The sequence below is a fragment of the Falco biarmicus genome, chromosome 5, assembly GCF_023638135.1.
Source record: "Falco biarmicus isolate bFalBia1 chromosome 5, bFalBia1.pri, whole genome shotgun sequence".
NCBI lineage: Eukaryota > Metazoa > Chordata > Aves > Falconiformes > Falconidae > Falco > Falco biarmicus.
In genome coordinates this window covers 59,882,054-59,905,440 of record NC_079292.1, presented here as the reverse complement: position 1 = coordinate 59,905,440, position 23,387 = coordinate 59,882,054, and the positions used below count along the sequence as shown (strand labels likewise).

Genomic DNA, 23,387 nt, shown 5'->3' with positions numbered 1-23,387 from the left:
TACATAACCTGAAAAGCTTTGCAGGCATTATCAGGTGTGCCACTTAAATAAGTTAGTTAAGTGAGAACTGGGTTTTGGTGGTATAAATCCCCAGCTGGACAGCTTAGGGCCCCTCAGAATACTCCATTTTGTGATGTCGTTCCCACTGACAGGCCCCACTTCCACGAGTTTGATGCAGGGACCGCTGGGTGATGCTCCATAACCTGCTCTCTGTCGGTTGTTACAATAGTCTCCTTTGATCATAAAACTCAGAATTACAGGTTTCTAAGCACAACGTGACCAAGTTATTTTGGGTTTGGTTAGCAGTCCTGAGGAATGCATTCTCTTAAGGACTCTAGAGAAAATAAATACACTGCTGTACTGCATAATAATGAGGTCATCCTTTAGTTGGTAAATTTTTTAAAGGTCTGTTTCAGTCAAGTGTGTTTTGGTGCAATTCAATTGTTTTGTGAGATTCTTTGTTTTCACTTTTCTTCTGAAGAATACTTTACCCATTTACAACTCATTCTCACCCAGACTTCAAGTGCCATAATGTTAATTGTGTCCTTCCTTGTGCACCTGATCTCAGGTTTTTGTCACTCCCACTCTGACCTCCAGCCCCAGGTAAATACCATGCCTTTAAAAAGCCAAAACACATGCATGAAAACCACCGTGATGCAACCAAGTCATTACGAGGAGACCAGTACAAAAGGTGACAATTAACCAGTAAGGAACAACACGGAATGAAGCCTGTCTCAAAGCTTCTATCTAAAGACAGCAACGGGAACTCCCAGACTGCACCCCTCATCCATTCTGCAAACCTGTCATGGCAGCCTCATCTCCGACAGGACTATAACTGGAGACACTGGGAGCTTCTTTTTCACCTTTCCTCATCTCGGATGATCATTTGAAAGAATAATGCAGGAATGTAGCTTATAGCACTTTGTTTATGTACATGTCATGTTACATCTGAGACACTATTCTTATATGTCTACCGCTATGCTGGAGGGAGTTTAATAAAAGTGGTTTTAAGATGGAAAAAAAAAAGGCAGTAACTGAAAGACATGAAAGAAAACAAAAGCAGCTAAACAGTTCTTTGGTATGATATTATTTATTGATTTTAGCTGGAAGAAAGTATTTCCAACTCAAATCAATAATTTATAGCAACACACCAACGAAGTAGGGAAGATTTTTCCTGCACAGTATCAGGATGGCAGTTCTTCCTGAATAAAAATGTGTGGTTCTGTCTATCAATAAAAACATGTGCCCCAGTGAGGATCCAGAAAGGGAAACAGATGCTCAGACTTTGCATCAGTGCCAGTGAATCAGCACTAAGCCCCAGCTCATTCTTTTGAATTAAATTCTGGGGGGAAAATATACCATGCGTACATACCAGCTTTACTAATTTACTGTGGCACTCGCTCAGGGTCTGGGTTAATTTATTTCTTTAGTTTTTTACTCAAAGGTATGTGAACACTTAAGAAATGTCTCCTCAATTAAAAATCAATAGAGCAGACATTGATGTGCATAGCAAATCATAATACAATGTGCAGGATGCAGTGCTGAGGCACTGGTGAAACAGAATAACCCCCATTTGTTTGTGTTTATTTTTCAAACAGGCTGTAAATGTTTTGTTGATCTGAATTCCTCTGACCCTCCTGGAATACCGCAAACCTTCCACTGGTGTGGCAGTGGTGGTATTCATGGGTTATGTTGTATTCTGTATGTGCTCCACTAAATGAAATACCAGTTTCTGGCTAATATTCATGGAGTTCTGACCTGTTTTGTAACCCACTCTGATAGCAGTAACTACAAAGTTTGGACTAGATTCCAGCTGAGAAGCAGGAGGAAAGGATACTGACAATTCAAAATTTCACTGAGCTGGCAGATCTGGACTGCGCTTTCAGAGCTTCTGAAAAACGACAACTAATTGCAGTAGTGGGAATCAGAAAGGTGCAGGTGAAACTTGTCATGAAACGGATTATTTTTCCCAAACCAAATACTAGTTAAATTCCACTTTACATCAGAACTGAAAGTTGAAAAGAGTTAAACTAGAAATGTTATTCTGAAAGTCAACATTTGTATAAAACTGCAATAACTCTGCTCAAAATGAGATTTTTCATTTCACACTAACACATAAAAACCCCAGAATTTCAATTTTCAAGTTCTCAATTTGAAACTAAAATGTTTAGTTTTGATTTTCACCATAAGAAAAATCACTAATTGAAGTTTTCTTCAAGGAAAATGCCAATGAAAACAAACCTAACATTGCCTAATGAGGAAATACAGTGTAAGAACTTGGTCAGCTACATCTGCTTGCCTAAGTACATTACAAACATCTCCTGTTATTTCTAAGTTGCCGCAAAACTCAATAAACTAATAATGCCTGACAATCCTGATAAGTAAGGACCCCTGCAGTTCCAGTATTCAGCCTCTCATAAACTCCAAACACTGGTGTGCACTGCAGAGCTGAAGTCTGGATGCATGTGTGATAGCTACATGTGCTATGGCTCCTGATTCAAGAAAGGTCTTACAGTACAACATGCAAGTTTCTACAAAAGCGCGGTTTTTCTCTCCCCAAAGCATTACATAGCTGGATTTCTCTGTAAGAAAATATTCATTGTCTCAGGCTTTCAGACAAGCAAAAGATCTTCCCTACCTGTCCATTGAAAGTTGAGCCACCAGTGTTACATCGGTATTGTCGGATGCAGGCTCGTATTCATAATGTAGAAAATACAAATGAGTGCGATGGACGGTGAAACGTTCTCGACGAAATTCATAGCATAAGTCATCCTCATCCAGCTCAGACAGCTGTTTCTGGAGCTGTAAGGAAAGAGCAGGACAACATAAAGAGAAGTTCTTTATAAGTATTTTAGCAAATCAGAGTGAACAAGGAGGTTGGGAACATGCAGCATGATGCAACAGGGATGGGAAGCAGGACATACAGAATAGCATGGTTTTCCCAAGCCTGGCTCCTGCAAGTTGCTGGACAAGAGATTAGATGAAAGCACTTGCAAGTAAATTGATAAAGCAGACAGACCATTGTATTACGGTCTATATATTGTATATATTATCTGTATTACATACTTTCAACATCCAGTATAGCAATGAAACAGTGAACAATCACAAGTTTAATAATCGCCAAGTTTCAGAGTTAATGCACCAGTGTGATGTATAATGTCATTCCTTATTACAAGCAGTGTTTCAAACTACTTGTAGACATAGAGCTCCAGTAGACAAGACTCAGAAGCAGATTAAGCTTCTACGCGCTGGACTGAGCAATTCCTGCTCTGCTGCCTCTGTTGGAGAGCAGTAAGTGCTGCTAGCAGCATGTACAGACAGCTGGAGAAGTAACACCTTTAACTGATCATTATTCCTCTTGAGATTTATGGATCTGCACCAGTTCTTTCAACTGCAGCGGTGCCAGACTTAAGTCTACACTTTTAACAGGATTTATGCTTCTGGATGCCTAGTTTGAGAAATCCAAAGGACGGCAGATTAAGAGAACAGGTATTTTTTTGACTCCCTTGGAAACCAAGCCCCTTCAAAGTCAAAACGGTCATCTCGAAGCAATCCAACCCTGAGCCACATAGACTTGTACGTTTAACAGTATAAAAGTTTAGCTTTGGGCAAAAGAAGAAGAGAAAAATTGACCAAATGTCTACGCAGCTGACTAATTCCATGCCTGAACTACATTATTTTAAAGTCAAACATCTGGCTAGATTATTTAAAATTAATTAGAAGGAAAAATCAGTCACACCTGCTGTAAAACGTACTACAAAATGTAATGAAGATAAACTGTATATATGGTCTTAACATGTCAGAGTTGTGTTTGTGTTGCTCTAAAATACAGGTTATTAATAAAGGTATAATTTTAATATTTCTTAGAAGCACCCTGTAAGAAGAATACAATAGCATATTTATCAGTAAATAAGAAAAGTATTTGTTTTATAGGAATTTTACAAGCTGGATAAAAATCACAGTACACTTCAAAACTGTTTCATGCAACAAACAGGTTATTGAATTACAGACATTCATTTAGGTTTAAAAATCTCTTCTTTTTTGTCCTGTTCAGAACGACTTAAAGTAATAGTTTCACCACCCTCAAGAAAAAGAAAAAAAAAAAAAAAAAAAAAGGACAATGTAGGTATTTCTTGTTCTAATAGTATGTTAAGAAGAAGGGCTGTTGTTCTTGGAACTATAAGCATAACGGTTGCCTTCAACAATAATGCTTACAGCTGAATGTTTCCTGTGAAGGCTGAAGGAATAATACCTGATGTTTTCCTGTACATCACTCTATAATCATCTTCTTGTGAATAATGGAAATAGCTCCTTTGATTTCAATGAGTTTTGGATCAGGCTCTCATTCTTCTGTGCTATTGTTCTGCACAGATCTTAAAACATCCCTCAAGAGAGACTGCTTTTAGAAAGACAAGAGTCCGAATCTTGACAAATCTTTACTCGGGCAAAACTTCTATTGAAATCAAGATCTCATTTGGTGGAATAGAAATCACCAGTTGTTCTATGTATTCTTGGAAGTTTCACTCATTCTGCTTTACAAATCATCATTCAGCTGAGCCTGTATTTTATTTTCCTAATCACATTCAAACAATATTTGAATTAAGCCAAATATTTACAACAATGACTAGAAAGAATACTGTATCTTTCTGTGTGTTCCTTGAAAAGAGACATTAGTATGACCTTGACAGAATTATCAAGGAGGTGATTGAAATTTAAATGGTTAAAACAATAGCAAAGCACATTTCGGGGGTACCTTGCTATCCTGCTGTATGTATAAATGACCAGGCTAGTTTATAGCTGTACAAAGGCTATTAACCAGGCAGTCACTGAATGATTTATCATATTACATTTGCGTTGCAAGCTAAGAGGGCATAAATGCTTAATCATGAGTTAAAGGATAACATTTGGGGCTGAATTATGACTTTGTGCTACAGAGCCCAGGGTGGGGGAAGAGGAGGAGACACAGCCTCTCGGAGGCCCCGGTATTTTGATGGTGTAACTCACCAAGTCACAGAGTTGGTGATGGAGGTGAAGGAGAGCAGCAGACAGCAGAAGACCCCTTCTGCTACAGGGAAAGAGAAATCTTGCTCTTCCCGCTGCAATTCATAGTCAGGATTTTGCCTCTGTCCCGTCAGGCTTTTTCTGAGCCTGCAGCTATCCTTACAGCCTGCGAGGTTCTCCCTGGCATGTCCTATGACTCATGCTCAGGACTGTATGTAGTGTTTGGACCCAAGAAAAAGAGATGGCTGTGTCCATACCCCTTGGAGAGAGCAGTCCCCAGAAGGACTGTGGGCATGGTGCCCTCTGGCTGTCCCCTTGCTTCTGCCTCCAGCACTCTCCACCTGAGTGCAGGCAGGCTGCCAGCAGGAAGCCCAAGCACAGGCTGTCTGAAAGCCCTGGCTAACGTGTGGGCATCAGTTGGCAGGATGAGACACACAGCTCCATCAGCACTCCGCAGGAATGCTTGCACAATCCTTGCCTGCTTGTACCATGAGCCTGAACTACCAGGCAGCCTTAGGAACCATGCTCTGCAAGCTGGGCAAACAGCTGACTTAATGGGTGCTCCTTCGGACAGGACCACCAGCACAGGACAGGCTGTGATCCGGCCTGGAACACTGTCACTGTGCATGTGGCAAGCAGCCATAAGGACGAGCCTTAAGGATGGGCCTACCCTGCAGTGGTGAGGCAACAGGCAGTGGAATGCAATAGCATGTGAGTATCCATATGAAAACTCCTCTCCTACTGGAAGCAATGCTGGACATGCCAGGCACTCTGGATTTGGTCCAGCAAAATCTATAAGCTCACAAGCTATCTCACTGAAGCTAAATGCACAACGTGGACAAACTATCAGGACCAATAGCTGGCTGCTACACAGTTTTATGCAGTTTAAGAGCCCCTCTCTCTCTTTGTTCCCCTCATTCATATATAACATACAGATACCCATGCCCCAGTATCCCATATACATATAAAGGCTGCTTCCTCTTTACTACGAGACACATACAACCTATAAATACATATTGCATACAGTCATATGCCATTTTTTACACACATACTTAAAATGAAGAATGTTAAAAGGTGCACGACATTCAAAAGACAGGGAATTGTCTAAGACAGACACACATATACCCTTAAATTTATCTCTGAGTTATCCAGTATTATTTTTCAGTTACATGACCACATAGAATTTCTCCAATGATATAATCTTATCTACAGCATGCATATTGTGTGGATCCATTATTTACAGTCAAAGAACTTATAGCTTGGTTTAAGGTTTGCTCCCACATGTATTCTTGAAAAGGTGGATTTATAATGGGAATGCTGACAGACCTGTGCAAACAGATGCTTACCTAAACACAGTGCACCATCAAAACGAGGACCTTATTATCAGCTGGATTTGATAAAAGAATGTCATCCCCATTACAGACCCCTCCATTATGCTTATAACAATATGTCTAACATACAGCAAAGACTTTTCAACCTTAGAGTGACAGCATGTATTCTCATAAGTGAGCACCTGCTTAGCATAAGATTCACTGTTTCTACAAGATTTTCAATGCTAAGGCTACTTGCCACTGAGCATGTGGGAAATGTCACCTCTAGGAACCACTCTCACAGTTAAAAAATATATTCTTTTCAGACTGTGTATGGTAGATGTTCTCTTAGGAAATACTGTAGTGGGAAACAAGTACTTTCATTAGCATGATTATTTTACTTGTTTCAGAAATAAAAAGGCAGCCATGGCACGCATAATGCCAAACCAGAGCGACAAATGATAAAAAAATATATATGCTAAGTTGTCACAGCACTCTCAAAACTAGCCAGCTGGAACAAGGTCTTTTACCATCACATACCAACATACTCTCCATGCCAGTCCCTCTGCTGCCTTCTCCTGGTCTCTCCTCATCTAGGGCACATGTTCTCTTTTCTCTCTGCTTCTTCCTCCTCGGCTGCTCCCTCTTTGTTGGCTGTCCAACCTCTTAACAGAACCAGCCACAGCTGCACCTTGTCTACATCAGCCAACCCACCGCCCCTGAAGCCAGCCCACAGCTGTATGTTATCAATGCTAATTAACCCAGCTTCATTCCTCTACACTAAGTTACTTCTCTGGGCAACCAGCTGTGGCAGGTGATCAGACTTCATCTCAGGAAACATAGTTTTTGAAGCTAGGCTGGCCAGAGGGGACAGCAGTATAATTCGCCTAAGTTTTCACCAGATGGGCAAAAGATATGCTCCTGGCTCAAATGTCAGCTCTTTCTCTGAGGTATACAGTATTTCCATGAAGAGGTCATCGGAGCCTGTGGTGTATGCAACCCCCTCAAGCTTTTCCCCATGACTCACTTTAAAAGAAGGGGCATACCAACATGACACACCCCCCCCAAAAAAACAAACAAACAAACAACTAAATAAAAAAAATCCTAGTCCACATATCTCCCATCTAGCAGTAATATAAGCAGTTGAAAGTGGTATAATGACAACTTTGAGGCAACCAACAGGATGGACTACCAGCTCAGCATTTACTAACAATAATAGTTATAATAATAGAAACACCACAGCTGGGGAAGTCAGGATTTCACCTCAAAACTGCCATACACCATCTGTTACTACTAAAGAAAGACTGTCATGAAAAATAGTAACTTTAAATCCCAGTCCTACAAATGATGCAGTATTCTGAAATTCTGCAGGAGCAAAGGGTACTCAGAGCATCAGTCTGACTGTAGGTTCTTTGCCTTGATATTGACTTGGAAGCTCCCTTTTGAGGTTTAGTTTAGATACTAGGAAAAACTTCTTCACTGAAAGGGTGGTCAAGCATTGGAACAGGCTGCCCAGGGATGTGGTGGAATGATAACCCATGAAGTGTTACCACATAGATGTGGCACATGGTTTAGTGGTGGACTTGGCAGTTCTGGGTTAATGGTTGGACCTGATGACCTTAAAAGGTCTTTTCCAACCTAAACAATCCTATGATTCTATGATTCTATTTTTAGACATTCAAAAATGCTAAATTTCTTAGCAGAGTTGATATTATGTAGTACATTGCTAGCATCTCCTGCTTTTCTGGAGGATGTTAGAAGCTGGTATGCACAGCCATTTACTAATATTAAGAAACTCTGGTTTTGCACAAGAAAGTAAACACATAAAAACACACATTTAATACACACCTAAGCAAGTGTTTTCAGGGAGAACTACATTTTTTTACCCTGTATCTTTGTATTGTTGATTTGAAAATCTGAAAACAAAAATCTGGAGAGAATTTTTTCCTGTGTTTTCTGAAAGTGTTCTCCAATGGGAATCTACTGTCCTTTTCTTAAACTGAGTGATATCAGTGATAAACTTCCCACTGATCTTGCTCTGGGCTTTGGATCAGGACACAGGCTTCACTAATAGGGGACACCCCATTCAACCTTCAGATTTAGTACTTTGGCAGAAGCACCTGGTGAGGAGCTGTCTGCAGGAAAGAAGTTTTATGAGAATGCTAAAAGGTTGAGTGTGTGTCTGTGTGCTAAAATCAGGCTTACAGTATTTATTTCATGGCATAAAGATAGTCTTGGTACACAGAAGTTCCTGTTGAAATATTTTAGGCTTTACAGTAGGTCCTTTAGAATGAAATGGTGGACATAAGCATTAAAAGCCAATAGGAAATGTTCAAATTCAAGATTATTATGAGTTTCACCTTCATGGATGTCTCTAAAATCTTCTGCATTGTATCAAAATAAGAAAGGAGGAGTGAAAAGGGGCAAACAGCACAGAGTAAGTAGGATGGAGTGACTAAGGACGTGCTCCACTTGAGTCAAAGGCTGTGTTTACAGGATTTGGTTCATATTCTGAGTTTCACATCCAGAATCTGCCCAAAAGGCAAAGGGTGACTGTAATACCAATTTGTAGAGAAGAGTCTGCTCTGTGCAATCTCATTTACCACATACTGAATAAAGGGGACTTACAGTAGTGCTCTATGGCAAGGAGTGTGTGGCAGGCTCCTGTCCCCGCAATACACAAGGTCTTTCAGCTTGAATATTTCAAGGGAAGAATGAAACACATATATACACACAGACATACATACAAGCATTTTTACATAAACAGAAAAATTACCCCACTCGCTATTTCTTTGCCTCCAATATTTCCATTTCAGAGCCCTATCTGTTCTGTTCATTCCCATTCGTAATGTTTTGGAACCTAACAACACTGCTCTTTGGTGCAGCTGAAGATCAACAACTGACTAGATCAGAACTACGCAGTATAATGTCCAAAGAGTCCTTTAGACCTCTTAAAATTCAATCTGTGGTATTATATTTCCTTAATAAACATTAAAAAAAGAAAAGCACTAAACCTTCTGTACACATACGCAAAGGAAGAGTGAGAGAGAGTAACGTAAGGTCCAGTTACCTGTTAAACTAATGCCCCTTTGCATCTGTGGGGCGCTGTAAAGAGTCCTTAAAAAGGGAAGATACATAATTTACATTCATTTTTAAGGCCACCCCACTACTGATGAGAAGTGTAAAGGGGCCTTAGAGTAACAGAACCAGCCCAACAGTACCCAAAGCCACACTTCCTTTTCATGTTTTACAGATATTTGCATTGCAAATGAGATTCTTTAATTACAGGTTGTATTCTAAATAAATCATCATTACAAATATTAAGCTGTAGACAAGCAAAGGCTGGCGCAGGGGAACAAGACCTTAAGGGTAGATTCTGATACAGCCAGACTGTGAGTGACAGACTCACACCAAGCCACAGCTTCTTCCATAACAAGGTTCAGTGCATTCAGTGCTTAACTAATTCTCTCTGATTATAAAACAAGCAGAGCTGTTCTAACATTTTCTCCACTGGTCTGCAGGGCAGAGAAGCACAGGCACTTGAAGGAGAACCTTATGCCCATATACAACACCTAGCATAATAAGCTCAGCTGTGTTTTGGAGCTCCTAGTCTCAATTCAGAGAAGAAAGGAAAAAATAATAGGTGTTAAAACAAACCAAATAGCAATTCTTACTTAATATATACTTGACTCTGCAGAAATTATAGCCTTTTATGTAACGTATATGCTTAGGAATCCTAATGGGAAATGTATGGCTGCATCTTGTCAGAGTAAAGGTCCATCTAGACCAGTATCCTGTCTCCAGCTGTGAGCTGGCTGCCTGGAGAGGAGTGTAAAGGCATGGTGAGTGTACAGTGATGCTTTCTCAGAACACTCCCCTAGTCCTGAACTTGTGGTTCAAGGACTTTCTGCACCAAAGCTTAACAGCTCCTGATTGATCTTCTTTCCATGAAGAATCACTGTTGGCCATATGTATATTTTTAGCAACACTACCTCCTGCTCAAAGCTTTAATACACTGTGGGTGAAATGTCTATCTTTGTTTTGAACCTACTACTTGCTATTTCCATTTCATGCCCCCCAATTCTTGTACTGGGAGGAATGACAAACAGTGGTTCCCTACACACCTTACAAGATGCTCCGCTTCTGAAGATTATCATGCATTATGTCATGGGAATGTACTGTGTTTTAAAAGGACACCTGTGACACTGTTTGTGCTACTGCAGACTACGTGTGAGAAAGGCTGGTTTTCACGATAATCCTATTCTTTGGGTCTCATAACTTCAAAGCTGAAACCTGCTTTTTGTATTCTATAATAAAAAGCCTATAGTCAAGTTTAGAGGGGAGCTTACATCAAGGGTAACTAATAAAGAACAATGCCTTCTCCTAAGTGACTACCCTTAAGCTGTTTGAAGTTGATTTTTTTCTGTATCTGACTGTTTTGATAGAAGGCTGTTAACTTTTTGGCATCTCTTGGCAAGTTAGGACTCATGTATTTTTGTATGTCTAGCTCATTCTTTTCTAGTATCTTTTTTTTTTATAAATTTATAAATGGAAGAACGAGTTACATTTCTTTTTCAGACAAGCCATACCATATACCATATTGCGTTCTACTTGTCTAGAATAAGAAACAGGCTTGAACAGTTAGTCATTTCCAGTGTCTGTCAATTAGATACAAGTTCAGTAAAAATGAGCCATTTAAAACTTTCAGGACTGCCATTTTCAGCATTGAGAACTTGCATTCACTGTGCGCTGCTCCCCAGCAACTTGTCGTCTGGAATAAATCTGTTTGTTAAGGATCTACAGAGCTCTGGAAAATATAGCAACATGTCTGTGACTGCATTCATGCTCCTCGAACCCACAGAACATACTGTGAATTCAGTATAATTTAAACCTGCATTCTTAAAAGTATGAAGAGGTGTGTTTAGTTCTGTTGTCTTTTTTTTTTTTTTTTTAAATGTCTCACTCCCCTTTTCCTATCCTACTCTCTACTCCGTCTGTTGTATCTTGATGTCTCTGACTGTCAGACTCTTGTGGCCTTTTAGCACAGTCAGTTCACTTGGCTGTCTGAACGCCTCTCAGTTTTCCACAGGATTTTCTTTCTCCATGTGCTTTTGCTCTCCCTGCTCCCTCCCTCTCTCCTTGCTCTCACTGTAAACAGCTCCCGCCCCGCACCCCCCCCCCCCCCCCCCCCCCGGCTCCATTTCATTATCTCCCAGTTAATGTTTATCTCTAGTTTCTCAGTGTTCCCCATTCCTTTCAGAATACAGTGGAATGGTCAAATAAGGATCTCTGAAGCCATGCCTCGGACCAAAACATACCTATTCAATCTCTGAGTGCTACAGTCTGAAAAATTAGGAGTGGCATCTCCTGTGGTCATTTTATCCACAGACTAAATGGAAACGCTACAACCCTCAATGATGCTATTGATTGCCAATTACATCTTAACTGCTAATGTGTATGTGATACTAGCTTTGCTTTATGAATTTTTATACAGAGGATGCTGTATATTTTAGAAATATTTTCTCTTGAAGATAACATAAATAGTTAGAGGTTCCTTTTATTTCCTTTCAGACTATGTAGCCAAAATTGGTACTTGCTCTAGAAATCTCCAGAGATCTCTTTGAACACGAGTTCATATATAACTGCGTAAAAATGTTTCAGTCAACAGATTTTTACATTGGAATTGTATGCACTAAGGCATATACACACATAAGAACACCTGTATGTAAACATCCTTGATTTCAACCATTTTCAAAGGATTTGCTTCATCTGAAAGGTTCTGATTGCCAATTTTCTGCAGATACACATAAACGCTGCTGTTTTTGGGTAAGGGCAGTGCAGAAAAAACCTGCAGTCTCACACTTATGTGCACCTTGAAGTATTAACTCATTTGATAGTTTGCAGCATGGCAAAAACTCATAGACCTAAATCCAGTAGTCTTGGTATTTTCATTTCTTCTTCATTACTTGTGCATTAGTATCTTTTAGCTGAAATTGACATCATTTTATGCTGAACAAACACACAGCAAGAAACAAGCCTTTCCCTTGGAAAGTTTTAGGTCTAAGGGTGAGATCTGCAAAATTGTCTAATGGAATTAAAAGCCCAAATCCTCATTTTCAGTTTGTGATGTTACCTTTGTCAGGGATTTTTAAAAGAAGGTAGACAAAAAAAAAAACAAAAGCACCCAGGAGAAAGGCAGGATTAATAAGAGTTTTACAGGCAAGGAACCAAGGCACAAAGTAATTAAAGATTTGCCCAGCGTCATTCCTGAAATCTGAGCACTGACCTCAATTCTCCTGAGTCCCTCCACACCACACCACCTGCACCACCAACTTTTGAGGTTGTCATGTAGCTTGTGCCTTGTATGAACCACCCCTTAAATCGTCAAGCCCTAGACATCCCACTTACATTTTCACTATTAACGTCTGCCTCACTGGGGCAGCCAAAGAGTTCCCGTCTCAGCAAATTCCCATCATATTCCAGGAATGTCAGGTAGAGGTTGCGGAAAAACTCCACGTGCTTGTTTTTCACTCGCAGCTTCTTTGGTGAGTTCCAGTGAATCACCTCAAAGGGAAAAAAATGAGAAAACACATCCTGCTGTTAGAATACAAATTTGCTTTATCCACTCTTTTTGTGTGTTCAGTTTGCTGCCCTCTTAAAAAGAAACAAACAACAACAAAAAAAACCCCTAACCCCAAAACTACACAGACTTCCTTCTGTCTTTTTATCAGGAAGGCTTTGCCATGTTGTCCACAAGTAACGGCACACTCTACAGGTGATGTGCTTTGAAACTCCTCTGTAGCTTTATCTGCCCATTTGAATTAGGGTGCTGATCTAGTTTGTGATGCACTACCTCATAAATGCTGCAGCAACTCTAATCATGGAGCTGACAGGTTATGGACTCCTGAAGAAGGTTGGAAGGATGAGGGATACAGGGATGTGGGTATTAAACATTAATTTTCTGATTTCCACGTGACTGTTCCAGCTAACTGATTCAGTGTTTCAGGCCAGGCAGACTCTTCTCTGATTAGGTATTGAGAAGAAAAAGCTTGGAATTAATTCCTATAGCCATTTACACCCTTCAAAAAGGACTGAATTTAAACTGACTCCTTTTGCCATTGCTTCATTTAAACAAGACTGATCTCTGTTGCGTTACACAACAGAGTGATGCAATACAATGCTTCACCCTTTGCATTCCAATTCCTATAAGGTATTTAGCCTCTGCTAATGGAAGGTGACTCTCCCACTGGCCTGGATTTAACTCTAATGCTGACATAAAGGGCATGATTCTCATTTACATCAAGGCAACTTTTCACTGCTGACAGTGCAAATGAGAATGGGGTCCTAAGGAAAAACTAAGAGGGAGCCAAAAGTGGCTTGCAGGAACGATTTTGTTTTATAGAGGCTATATTTTAGGCATAAGAAAAAAAACACCTGATGTTTTGTGTTCAGTTTTATTCCTGTGAGTTCTAAAGAGATTAAAAAAAAAACCCCAAGAGTCTCCCTCAGGAATATTTCCAAGCTAGGAGCTCTGGAGGTTCTCTGAATCCATTAAGTTAATTGCGTGAAGGCACCATGTCACTCACACACAGCCACAGAGCTGCAACGCCAGCTGCTGAGCCGGTGGCGTGGTCAGCTTTGTACTGAACATTGCATTTGTTGGAGGGAATGCACAGAGCTGAAGCATGGCACGCAGAACAGAAGCAGCCCAGAGCAAATGAACGCAGTTCCCTCAGTGTCAGCAACACAACTCCACAGGAACAGGGAGCTCTCTGAAATCACACTATCTGGTGCTGCGTGGACTGGAGGAGGAAAGAGCAGGACACAGCCTGAATTCTTCCTGTACTAACTTCAGCAAACAAGACAGTCTCTCCACTGAGTATTTACACTGCTGTAAGAGCTATGGCATTCTCTTCTACATACCCAACACTAATGAACATATCTCCTGATAGGCAAAGCTTCATCCCTTCCTGGGATTTCACTGCTGAGGCTACACTAGGGTCTAAGAAAACCAGGTCAGAAATTGGCAGATCACTTACTCCAGTTACAGGAACACTTCAAATCAAGATCATGATGCATCTACACACTTTATAAATCTGCATAAATATGCGGACAAAACACTCGGTGTAGATATTTTTCCCAGGTAATGCTACATTCTTTGCTGGTTTTACATTTGTCCATATGTTCGGAAGTGTAGCTTAACTGTGCAGTAACACGTTGCTGCAATATATGCTGAAAATGCAGAACACCACAGAAACAAAAGGAGCTTTAGGTAGGTTAGGACATATACTTAAGATGATAGATTTCCCCCACTGAAAAATGGATCTTAAAAATCTCCTTTCTTTGAAAAGAACTTGGCATATTTAATCCATTGCATTTAACTGCAGCAAAAGGCATTAAATGCAGGCAAAAAATCTCAACGATTAAATCCTACCTTAGGAAAACAGGCACATGTAACAGAAGCATAGAGCTGAAGGAAACTAAAGGGCTGCTTAACAGTTTTACAAGGTACTAGTATGCATTTTTACAAGCAGGCATAGAATGGAAACTGTCTGCTAGTAGCATGCACTTATTTTAAGAGTACATCAAAGCAAGCTGAGAAGCTGGTGAACAGGACAAAAAAAAATACTTGCTGAGAAAAATCTTCTGTGTATTCTCAATACTAGTCCTACACTTCATGTGAGTTTCCTTCTGGATGTCTTAAAAAACATCGCATCCCCCTGCTGAGCACCCTGCCCACTCACGCTGGGGACCGTGAGCACAGAAATGGCTAATGATGATAAACTCAGTAAGTGTTACGGGACAGGCTCCCCGGAGCCACAGAAATTTCTCATCAACATATACTATGTCACATCACAACCAAGCACTGGTCTTGATGCCTCTACCCAGTTGTGTGGGGGATGATGTCAGACAACTGCAGTTGTCAGTGTAGAGGCTCTTCGCTGCTGTGCTTCAAATTCTGTTGTGTGTGTAAAAGCTGGTAAGTGTCAAGGGCCTAGCTGGTGGTTCAGATCTGATCAGTTTTGAAACATACCAGGATGCTGCATGTGTACAGCTGTCGGGGGAGCCTGGAGTGAACTGAAGAAAGCTGAATGGAGTTGATGACTATCCAGAAAAGCTGATTTTTTAATGAAGAAAGACAGCACACGCCAACGTGTGCTAAAGAACATCAAGGAGCTATGCAACCATCTGGATGACCTGAGGTAGGAAAACCACAAAACAGGTCTAGCAAAAAAGCAGGCTGCTTTTCAAATGTAACATGATTAGATAAATATTATGTGATATATGAAAGCATAAAAAAGCAGGTTTCAAAAAGCAGCAAGACTCAAGCATTGACGTACAACACTACATCCAAAGACTATATTCTTTTTTTGCTGTCAGCCCACACATTCACCTTCAGTTCTGACTGTAGCTGTCTGATTTGGTATACTGCACCACCAGCTACAGCAGAAGTTGTATAGTCCAAGACATCCTTGCATAGCCTGTCACAGGCATCAGTGAAGTACATGATAAAGACAAGGGGCTGCACAGGTAAAGCTCTGGCCATTATGTTAGAAAGTTTATTGTGGGCAACAGTGAATTGACTGGAGAAAAAAAAAATCAGTTGGAAAGAGACTACAGGGAAATTAAAAAGACAAAAAAAGCAAACTTAGAATCCACTTTATGTGCAGACTGAGCAAGTGTTATCGCAACATTAAAAAGAGAAAGCGAATCTACAAACTAAAAATCTCATTACTATAACATCCCTTTTCCAAGACTGAATAGCACCATAATATTGTGTTTATTTCTTCTTCTGTTTTCCCTCCTAGTTTCTAAGCTTTTCCAAAGCTCTGCTGGCTTACAGAGGAAACTGCAGCGATAACGTATAAAATTCCAGTGCCATTATCTGGGAGGACACCTCAGGACCAGTGCTAGCCTTCAGGCTGTCCCACAGATCTTTCCCACCCTTGATCAACGCCTCCTGAGAGCTAAGAAAACTATGCTCCTTAATCTTCATTTAGCAATTTAAGTACAAAATGATCAAAACTTAAAATTCCACATCTATTTCACAGTTGGTTAGTCATCATCAAGCATCTCAGCACTATCTACATTTCTGTTAATACCATCCTAGTTAATCAGCAACTGTTACTACTCACTGATTATGCTCAGCCAGCCTCCTGGAATACTTCCATACACTTGTGACTGCACTAACTGCACCAATAGCTCCCACTTGTTCACCAGGTTCTGACCCAAAGCACTCAAACATCTGTGTCAAACAATGACACAGATGGAGGCTGGCAATGAGATCTGAGGTGGAAGGTAACAGAGAATGTTACGTGCTGGTAGGAGAGTGCTCTAAGGTCAGTTACCTGCATGGAAATACACAGAAAACAAAAATCCCAGCAAAGTTCCTTAGGTCGCCAGCTGCTTTGTCCTCTCTGGGGAGAAGAAATTTTTTGAACCTGACGTTCACTAAATGATAAGCTTCAACACAACATTATTTCTATAGGTACCTTTATCCATTTCTCCCCTGAAGCATCTTCTCTCTCCAAAAGAAGTATTTGGCCAAATGTTCTTTAACTACAATCTCTTCCATTTTCTACCCAAAGACACATCTTGACAATTTCTCACTCTGCTTCAGCCCTTATGAAATCAGAGAATACAGGATATCCTACTTTGCAGGCTGAAGGGGTAAAAAGTAAGAATAAATTAAGCTTCAATTTAAGCCTAAAGAAGTTTAATTTTGCAAAGCACTGAACAGATATTCTTAATTAAGCCCATGAGCAGTTTACAATTTAGGTAAGTAAGTGGTATTTTGTTGATGGGGAACCTTCCTGCTTAAAAACTAGACTCCTTGTTTAGGCAACCAGACAGTTCTTACTGAAATCAACAGGAGTTAAAAGTTCAGCACATGTGCACAGTAAAGCTACCTATATATGTCACTTCCATAACATCTCAATCGGCTTTTTTCCAGGCACATATTATTGAAATGTTTATATATGCCTCAAGCCACGCTGCAAACAAGCACCATATGTGTTACTTATGCCTTGATTAGAGATGTCTGGAAACTTTATTTTTAAACTGCATTTTATCAGAAATGAATGGTTTAATAGAAGAACCTATTTCCTCAGAAAGGATCAAATACTTCACAGAAATGTCATCAGGGAGGTTTCAGACTGATATTTCTGAACTACGTAAGTGGAAAAGACTCACGTTGGAGTAGCCAGCAACCCAGAGGTCCAGGCACTGCTTTTGGATGTGGGATTCAAATCCTTGCCCTGCCTGATTTGGTGCCCATGGTCCCAGGGATTACTTTACTCCCCAGCTTACTGCCTATGCTGTAAGGCACTAAGCTGACAGACTGTCCCAGTCTTGTACTTTTCAAAATTCTCAGTTTTTCCTCAGAAGGATTTGCAGCTCTCCCTTCAGCTCCTGTGCTAATATTTAACAAGAGGCCTCCTGCCTGCACAAACACCCCTAAAAACATCTCTATAATACCACAGTGCTCCCTTTTTGCCAGAGCAAAAACATCTTACTGACTCCAATGTTCATTCCAGGGAGTGGTACATTTAACCCTCTTGAGCCCTTCTCTCAGTGTAGCTTTTCCGTGGTTGGCATTAAAAGATGCAAGGCAGCAAAATGCCAGAACTGCTGTGGATCAGTGTTGAGGTGCTTGGACAGCATGTGGTGGCTCAGGCACAGGGATAGAAAGAGGTGCAATAGGTCATGTTCGAGGCAGATCTGAAATGATGTATTTGGGTTATGGACAAGAAGCTGCTTAAACTTTTGCAAGCAATCTCACAAAATCATCCTGGTGTGGAGGACATTTCCAGGCAGGATAAAGTGAATCAGATAACACAATTTCAGAATGGGGAATTCATGAGAGGTTAATTATTTATCTACTTGCTAATTTAGTATCAGCTGTGCTCAAAACCAGTTTGGGAAACCATCAACAGGTTTTAAAGCATTTTCCTATTTTGGGGTAGGGGAGTAAATTCTAATAATTTGATGCATTCCCATTGAAGAGCCCAGCATCTGATTTTTGTGACTGTGAATTACCAGATCCTGTGTGTAAATAGCATCTGTATCCTTGACAACCAGACTTCTCTTCACGACTGACTCATTCAATGAGGTCATGATTCATTGTCAGAGGCATCACAATTCATTACCTTCTTTCACAGGATTTTTCTTGCCATTTGGTTTGTGCCAAATCATAGTAATTGAGACTTCCTCACAGAGAGGAATAAACTGTTAACCAAAAAGGAAAGCAAACACAGGACCCAACAAAGCGTAAGTAATGCATAAATGAACCCCAGTTCCAGGCAGATCCCCACAGGCTTTGAAGCCCAGCAAGGCATGGACCTACAGTACACGTGCTTGTCCATCGACAGTGTGGGCTACTGGGGGCCACGTGAGGAGCTGAGATGCACAAGATAGCGGATGCCTACACAGCATGACTGTTAGCACTTCCACATCTTTTGGCCAGTCTTCAATAACAACTCGTGAGTGTTTCTCCAAGGTGTAACAAATGCCATGCAAAAATAAATGCCTCTGGCCTTCAGAGACTGCGGTTGGCTCACTTGGCAAAAAGAGTTAAAGGGCATCTGCTCCTTTTTAGACCACTCTTTGTTTTCTGTTAAAATTGTTAATTTCAAGACATTATAATTGTTATTCAAGACAAAATTGTTAATTTCAAGACCGATACAAAGCATCCTTAATACACGTGCTCTTGGGGTGGGGAAAGGAAGATTTCTCTAAGTATAGTTGTTTACATAAGTTTGGTTCCACATGCCATGGACAGCAGAACAAAGCCCACAGATTTCAGTCTAGCTGTGTACAGTGTGGCCTCTAGTACTATGAAGCATGACACAGGAGGTAAGAAAGCATTAAGATGAATAAAATTAATAGAGTAGTCTTATTTTGATGTTGCTTTAGATGGTTATAAAATTACTGGCCACTAACAATACAGAAATTGGTTATAAATATTTCTGTTCTTATGCCTTTTCTGAAAGATCCCCATATGCAAGTTCTGCTGAATTTGTAGATGCTGCTCAGCTGCAGCAAGGAAGAGTTCAGCAGTAGTCAAACATCTGACCTTCTCTAACATAAGACAGTACAAAAAAAAATTTCAATAAAATGGATAGAGATGCATCTTAATGAGGACTATAAAGACAAAAAAGTGATTAGAATCCTCTTCAGGAAATATGAAATATTCAAGTGCTCCGCAGACCTGCAAAAAGCGTGCCGGTCATTCTGTGTTTTCATGAATGTGAATAAAACAGCAAAGCAGTGTATATTACATACCTTCCCCCCCACCCCACCCCCTGAACCCCAGTCAGCCCTGGAGGTCTAAGTTTATTTGACACAATGTTGTGTGTAAGAGATGACAAATCCTCAAGTCCCATGGACTTTGAGGCCAGATGGAATTAAATCAGTGCCTTTTCAGTCTGACATGAGAAACACAGTCTGATTTGACTAAGGAATACCTGACAGGGCCAGTTTTACCTTGGAATTTAAATCTCTCCCTGCATTTCCTTCTTTTCTGCGCTATCCTTCTTAATCCTCCAGTACAAACTTCACAATCTGTCTTTCTCTCCCTCTTACCCTGGAGATTTCTTTTACTTCTTTCCTTATTCCAGTCTTACTGTGAAATACAGAATGTGCCAAATACGTTGTGTCATACCATTTATATTAAATACCATGGAACTGACTAACTTCTTTAAGAGTGTATTTTCTAACTTGGGGTAGTGACATTTGTTGCTTTTTTGAGAGGGCCACATACCAAACCAGCTGGTTTCTTTTCAGGACCAGAATTTTGCTAATTTTCATAATGCAAATTCACAACTTTAATTGGTTTATGTTTGTTTGTTTTTTAATTGTATGAAGAATTTTAAACAGTGCTGCCTGAAGGCCAGTTCTTCAACTGCTGATACAGAAAGAGCTTTATTGAAACCAGGGAGCTCATGTGCACTAGGTAAGGCTCTGGCCTCTCTTCGAAAGCAAAGAATTTCATCCCTGATTCAGTATTTAGGGGATAATTTTAGCAGTGTGAATAAGTCCAGTTCAGCTGACGAAATTGCTTATGTGTCTGGACCCCTTGTTGAGTTAAACACTTTAGACCAGAAAGCCAGTGGAGGATATTATGCACCTAAGACGTCATTGTTTATGCTGTAATGGACCTGACAGTGTGATACGATATACAGTAATAAACAACCTAGCCTAAGTCATCCTTGTAAACATAAATTTGTTAGCTGACAATGAGGAAAGGATTCAATTTTTTTTTTAAAATGCTTATTTTATTATTATGCTTGTTTTAGGTGTGACATATGAGCTAGATGTCCCACACCTGAAGCAGAATAGTCAACACAGTCATTGGAGCCTGAAGAGTGATTTGCCTGACTACTTGGCAGATGTCTGCTCCGAGGCGTGCTTAAGGAGTCTCCAAAACCACTCATGTATAGCAACACCGAAAGCACCTTAGGGTTATCCTGCCTGCCCACCAGCTGCCTTGCCAAAAGTGTATCGTGTCCTGTACGTAGGTCTCTGTTGTATCTGCCAGTACCATACAGATACCTGAGAGTATCTATGGGGACTCAAACTGTGTTTAGGCAACTGAACCAAGCCCTAGATCCTCAGTTATGAGTTTCAGTATCTTTTTCTTATGCGAATGTATGTGTCCTAACCTTGTGCTGAATCCAATCTGACTGTCTCAGCAGATTATTTGAAATAATGTCAACTTCTAATTCACAGAAAAATACTGTGATATCTCTCATGTAGGAGGTGTATTTTTCTCAAATTCATCTTTTAGAAAACATTCTCCCTGTTACTACATCTCTGTTTCAGGCCTTGCAATTGCTGTCATACATGATTCTCAGCATGAGTACAGAACTAAAATCTCTACCAGCACTTTGTTACAAGGCATAAAACCATGCTGCTTTTAAGTCTTTGCATTGATCCTGCCCTACAAACTTCTATCATAAAGCATTTAGTCATCAGCGTACTGACCAGTATACTGATCTAAATTTAAAAGCTGTCTTCTATGGACCACACCAGAATAGCTGTTTGTGAATACATTATGTATGAAATTCAAGCAATAGTGGCCAGCTTTGACAGGTAATTTAACCCGTGTAGTAGGTCTTTTTTCTTTTGGTAAGTGCAGCTTTTGAAATCAGTGTGTTGAGGGTGACTGATTTTCTATATTCATGCAGTATCCAGTGTCCATATTGAACACTCCTGCTGTTACCCTACGAATTGTTACAAGGGAAAATTTGATTATATTTAAGAAATATATTGCACCATAAGGGTGGTCAAACTCTGCGACAGCGGAGCAGGGAAGCTGTGGAATCTCACTCTTTGGAGACTTGACACTCAACTGCACAAGCTGCTGAGCAACCTGATCTAAGTTGGTCCTGCTTAAGTGACTTCGTCTTTCTGACTCAGTGGTGTCTTGCATTCTCTGTCTTGGAGGATACCACCCATGCAACCTCCTGTGAAACATACCTTCAGGTCAGACACATCTCTGTAGCACTGCTCAGAACGGGTGTGATCAGACAGCTGCACATTCCAGAAACATGGGAGCTGGTAGACAAGGAAGGGATTTTGTTTGATGACTGCGTTGAAGATATCCTAGCAGACAAAACCAGAAAAGCAGTTGGGTATGTTGTTTCTACAGTGAGATGATTTCAACCCCTCCCCAAGCTGAATGTCCTTTTCCCCCTCACAGGTAAAAATGCAAATGGTTATGCAAGTTGAAATCTGCAAATCTTGCTTCATAATTCTGTTTCCATAGAGGGTCCAATCAATCTAAGGGTGATGTGTAGATCTGAAGACGAGGAACAGGCTCTTTTGACACACAGAGCTAATGGATTCCATCAAAGTTTTCAAAACATGTACCTTCTACGCCTGGCAAGAGATGCGGTTCCTCTTCTAGTCACCGGGGAGAGTAATACGCAGTAAATGACCAACAGCCTGCTGTTAGTAAGTACTGCATCACTTTTCAGTACAGGGGATGAAGGTGATCATGGCAGTTGCGCTGTGTCAAGGTGAATTACTATGGGGGATTTTAGCTAGAACTTCATTGTTGCAACAAGTAATCTAGGTATTTCATGGAAAGGGCATGTAGGTCAGATCTGCAGAACAGCCTACACCATGAGGGACAGAACGTGTTCTGCTTCTGTGCTGCCATCCAGTTGGAGAAGTAAGATACAAGGGCAGTCAGTCATATGGTTAAAGTTCTATAAACAACTTCAGTCTACTCTGCAAAATTTTGTCCCATGGAGGTATTAGACAGCAACTCAGGACCTGGCTGAAAACATACTGAAGTTGCAAGAATTGTTTTAATGAACTTCAGTAGCTTTTGGATCAACCTGCAAGGACATTGCACACAAGTGCACATCTCTGTGCACAGTAAGCGGCATGCTTCCTTAGTGGTGGGTGGTCATAAGCCAGATGTAGTTCAGAAACAGTAGAAATATCTAAATATGATGCTGTATTGAGTAAATACACTCAAGCTGTTGAGCAAGACTTACTGGTTCAGGTCCAGTACTACATTAACAGGGCTTCTGGACTTAAAACTGAGAGCTGGCAGGAAGCACAAAGAGAGTAAATATGCATTTCTGCGTATAGGTGCACTATTTCTTCTCTTGGCCTCAGTTTCCCATCTGTGCAGGGAGACAGCAGTGCTTTTGACTTCCAGGGGTGTTGTGGCAAGGAGCAAATTAAAAGAGTGTTGGGACTCATCTGCCAGAAACAGTAAAGAAGTATCTGGAGACTCCTAAAACTAATGTCTGCTTAGACTATAACCAGTAGGAAAAGACACAGTCTATTTGGACTTCTGGTGTCTGGAGAGTTTTATGTTAAAGAAAGGAGGACAGAAAATAAAAGCTTGAGAACCCCATTTGTTTATCTTACGAATCATCTGTGCAGAGTAGGTTAAAACGTCAGTGTAGTAAGCGAAATCTCAGGAGTAAATCTCAATACCTCTCTTCCATGTTTTCCCCAGAAAAATTCAACAAATGGTAACTACAGGCACAATATCTTTCTCCTGCCTTTTCCCACATCTCATCCCCTTTCCACTTCGTACTTTCCTCAATCCAT

At 40.5% G+C, this 23,387-nt stretch overlaps 1 protein-coding gene across 3 annotated transcripts in view; it reads right to left on the bottom strand.

Annotated features, from left to right (window-relative positions):
- LARGE1 (LARGE xylosyl- and glucuronyltransferase 1) overlaps nt 1-23,387 on the bottom strand; it is a 287,256-nt gene that overhangs the window by 20,374 nt on the left and 243,495 nt on the right. For all 3 annotated transcript variants that reach the window (XR_008822038.1, XM_056340051.1, XM_056340052.1), the window contains 3 exons: nt 21,792-21,917; nt 12,720-12,875; nt 2,639-2,802 (listed from right to left, as the gene is read on the bottom strand). Coding sequence is in view for 2 of the 3 variants with exons in the window: in XM_056340051.1 (XP_056196026.1) it covers nt 2,639-2,802; nt 12,720-12,875; nt 21,792-21,917 (446 nt within the window). In the remaining variant the exon portion in view is untranslated. The remainder of the gene's footprint in view (nt 1-2,638; nt 2,803-12,719; nt 12,876-21,791; nt 21,918-23,387) is intronic.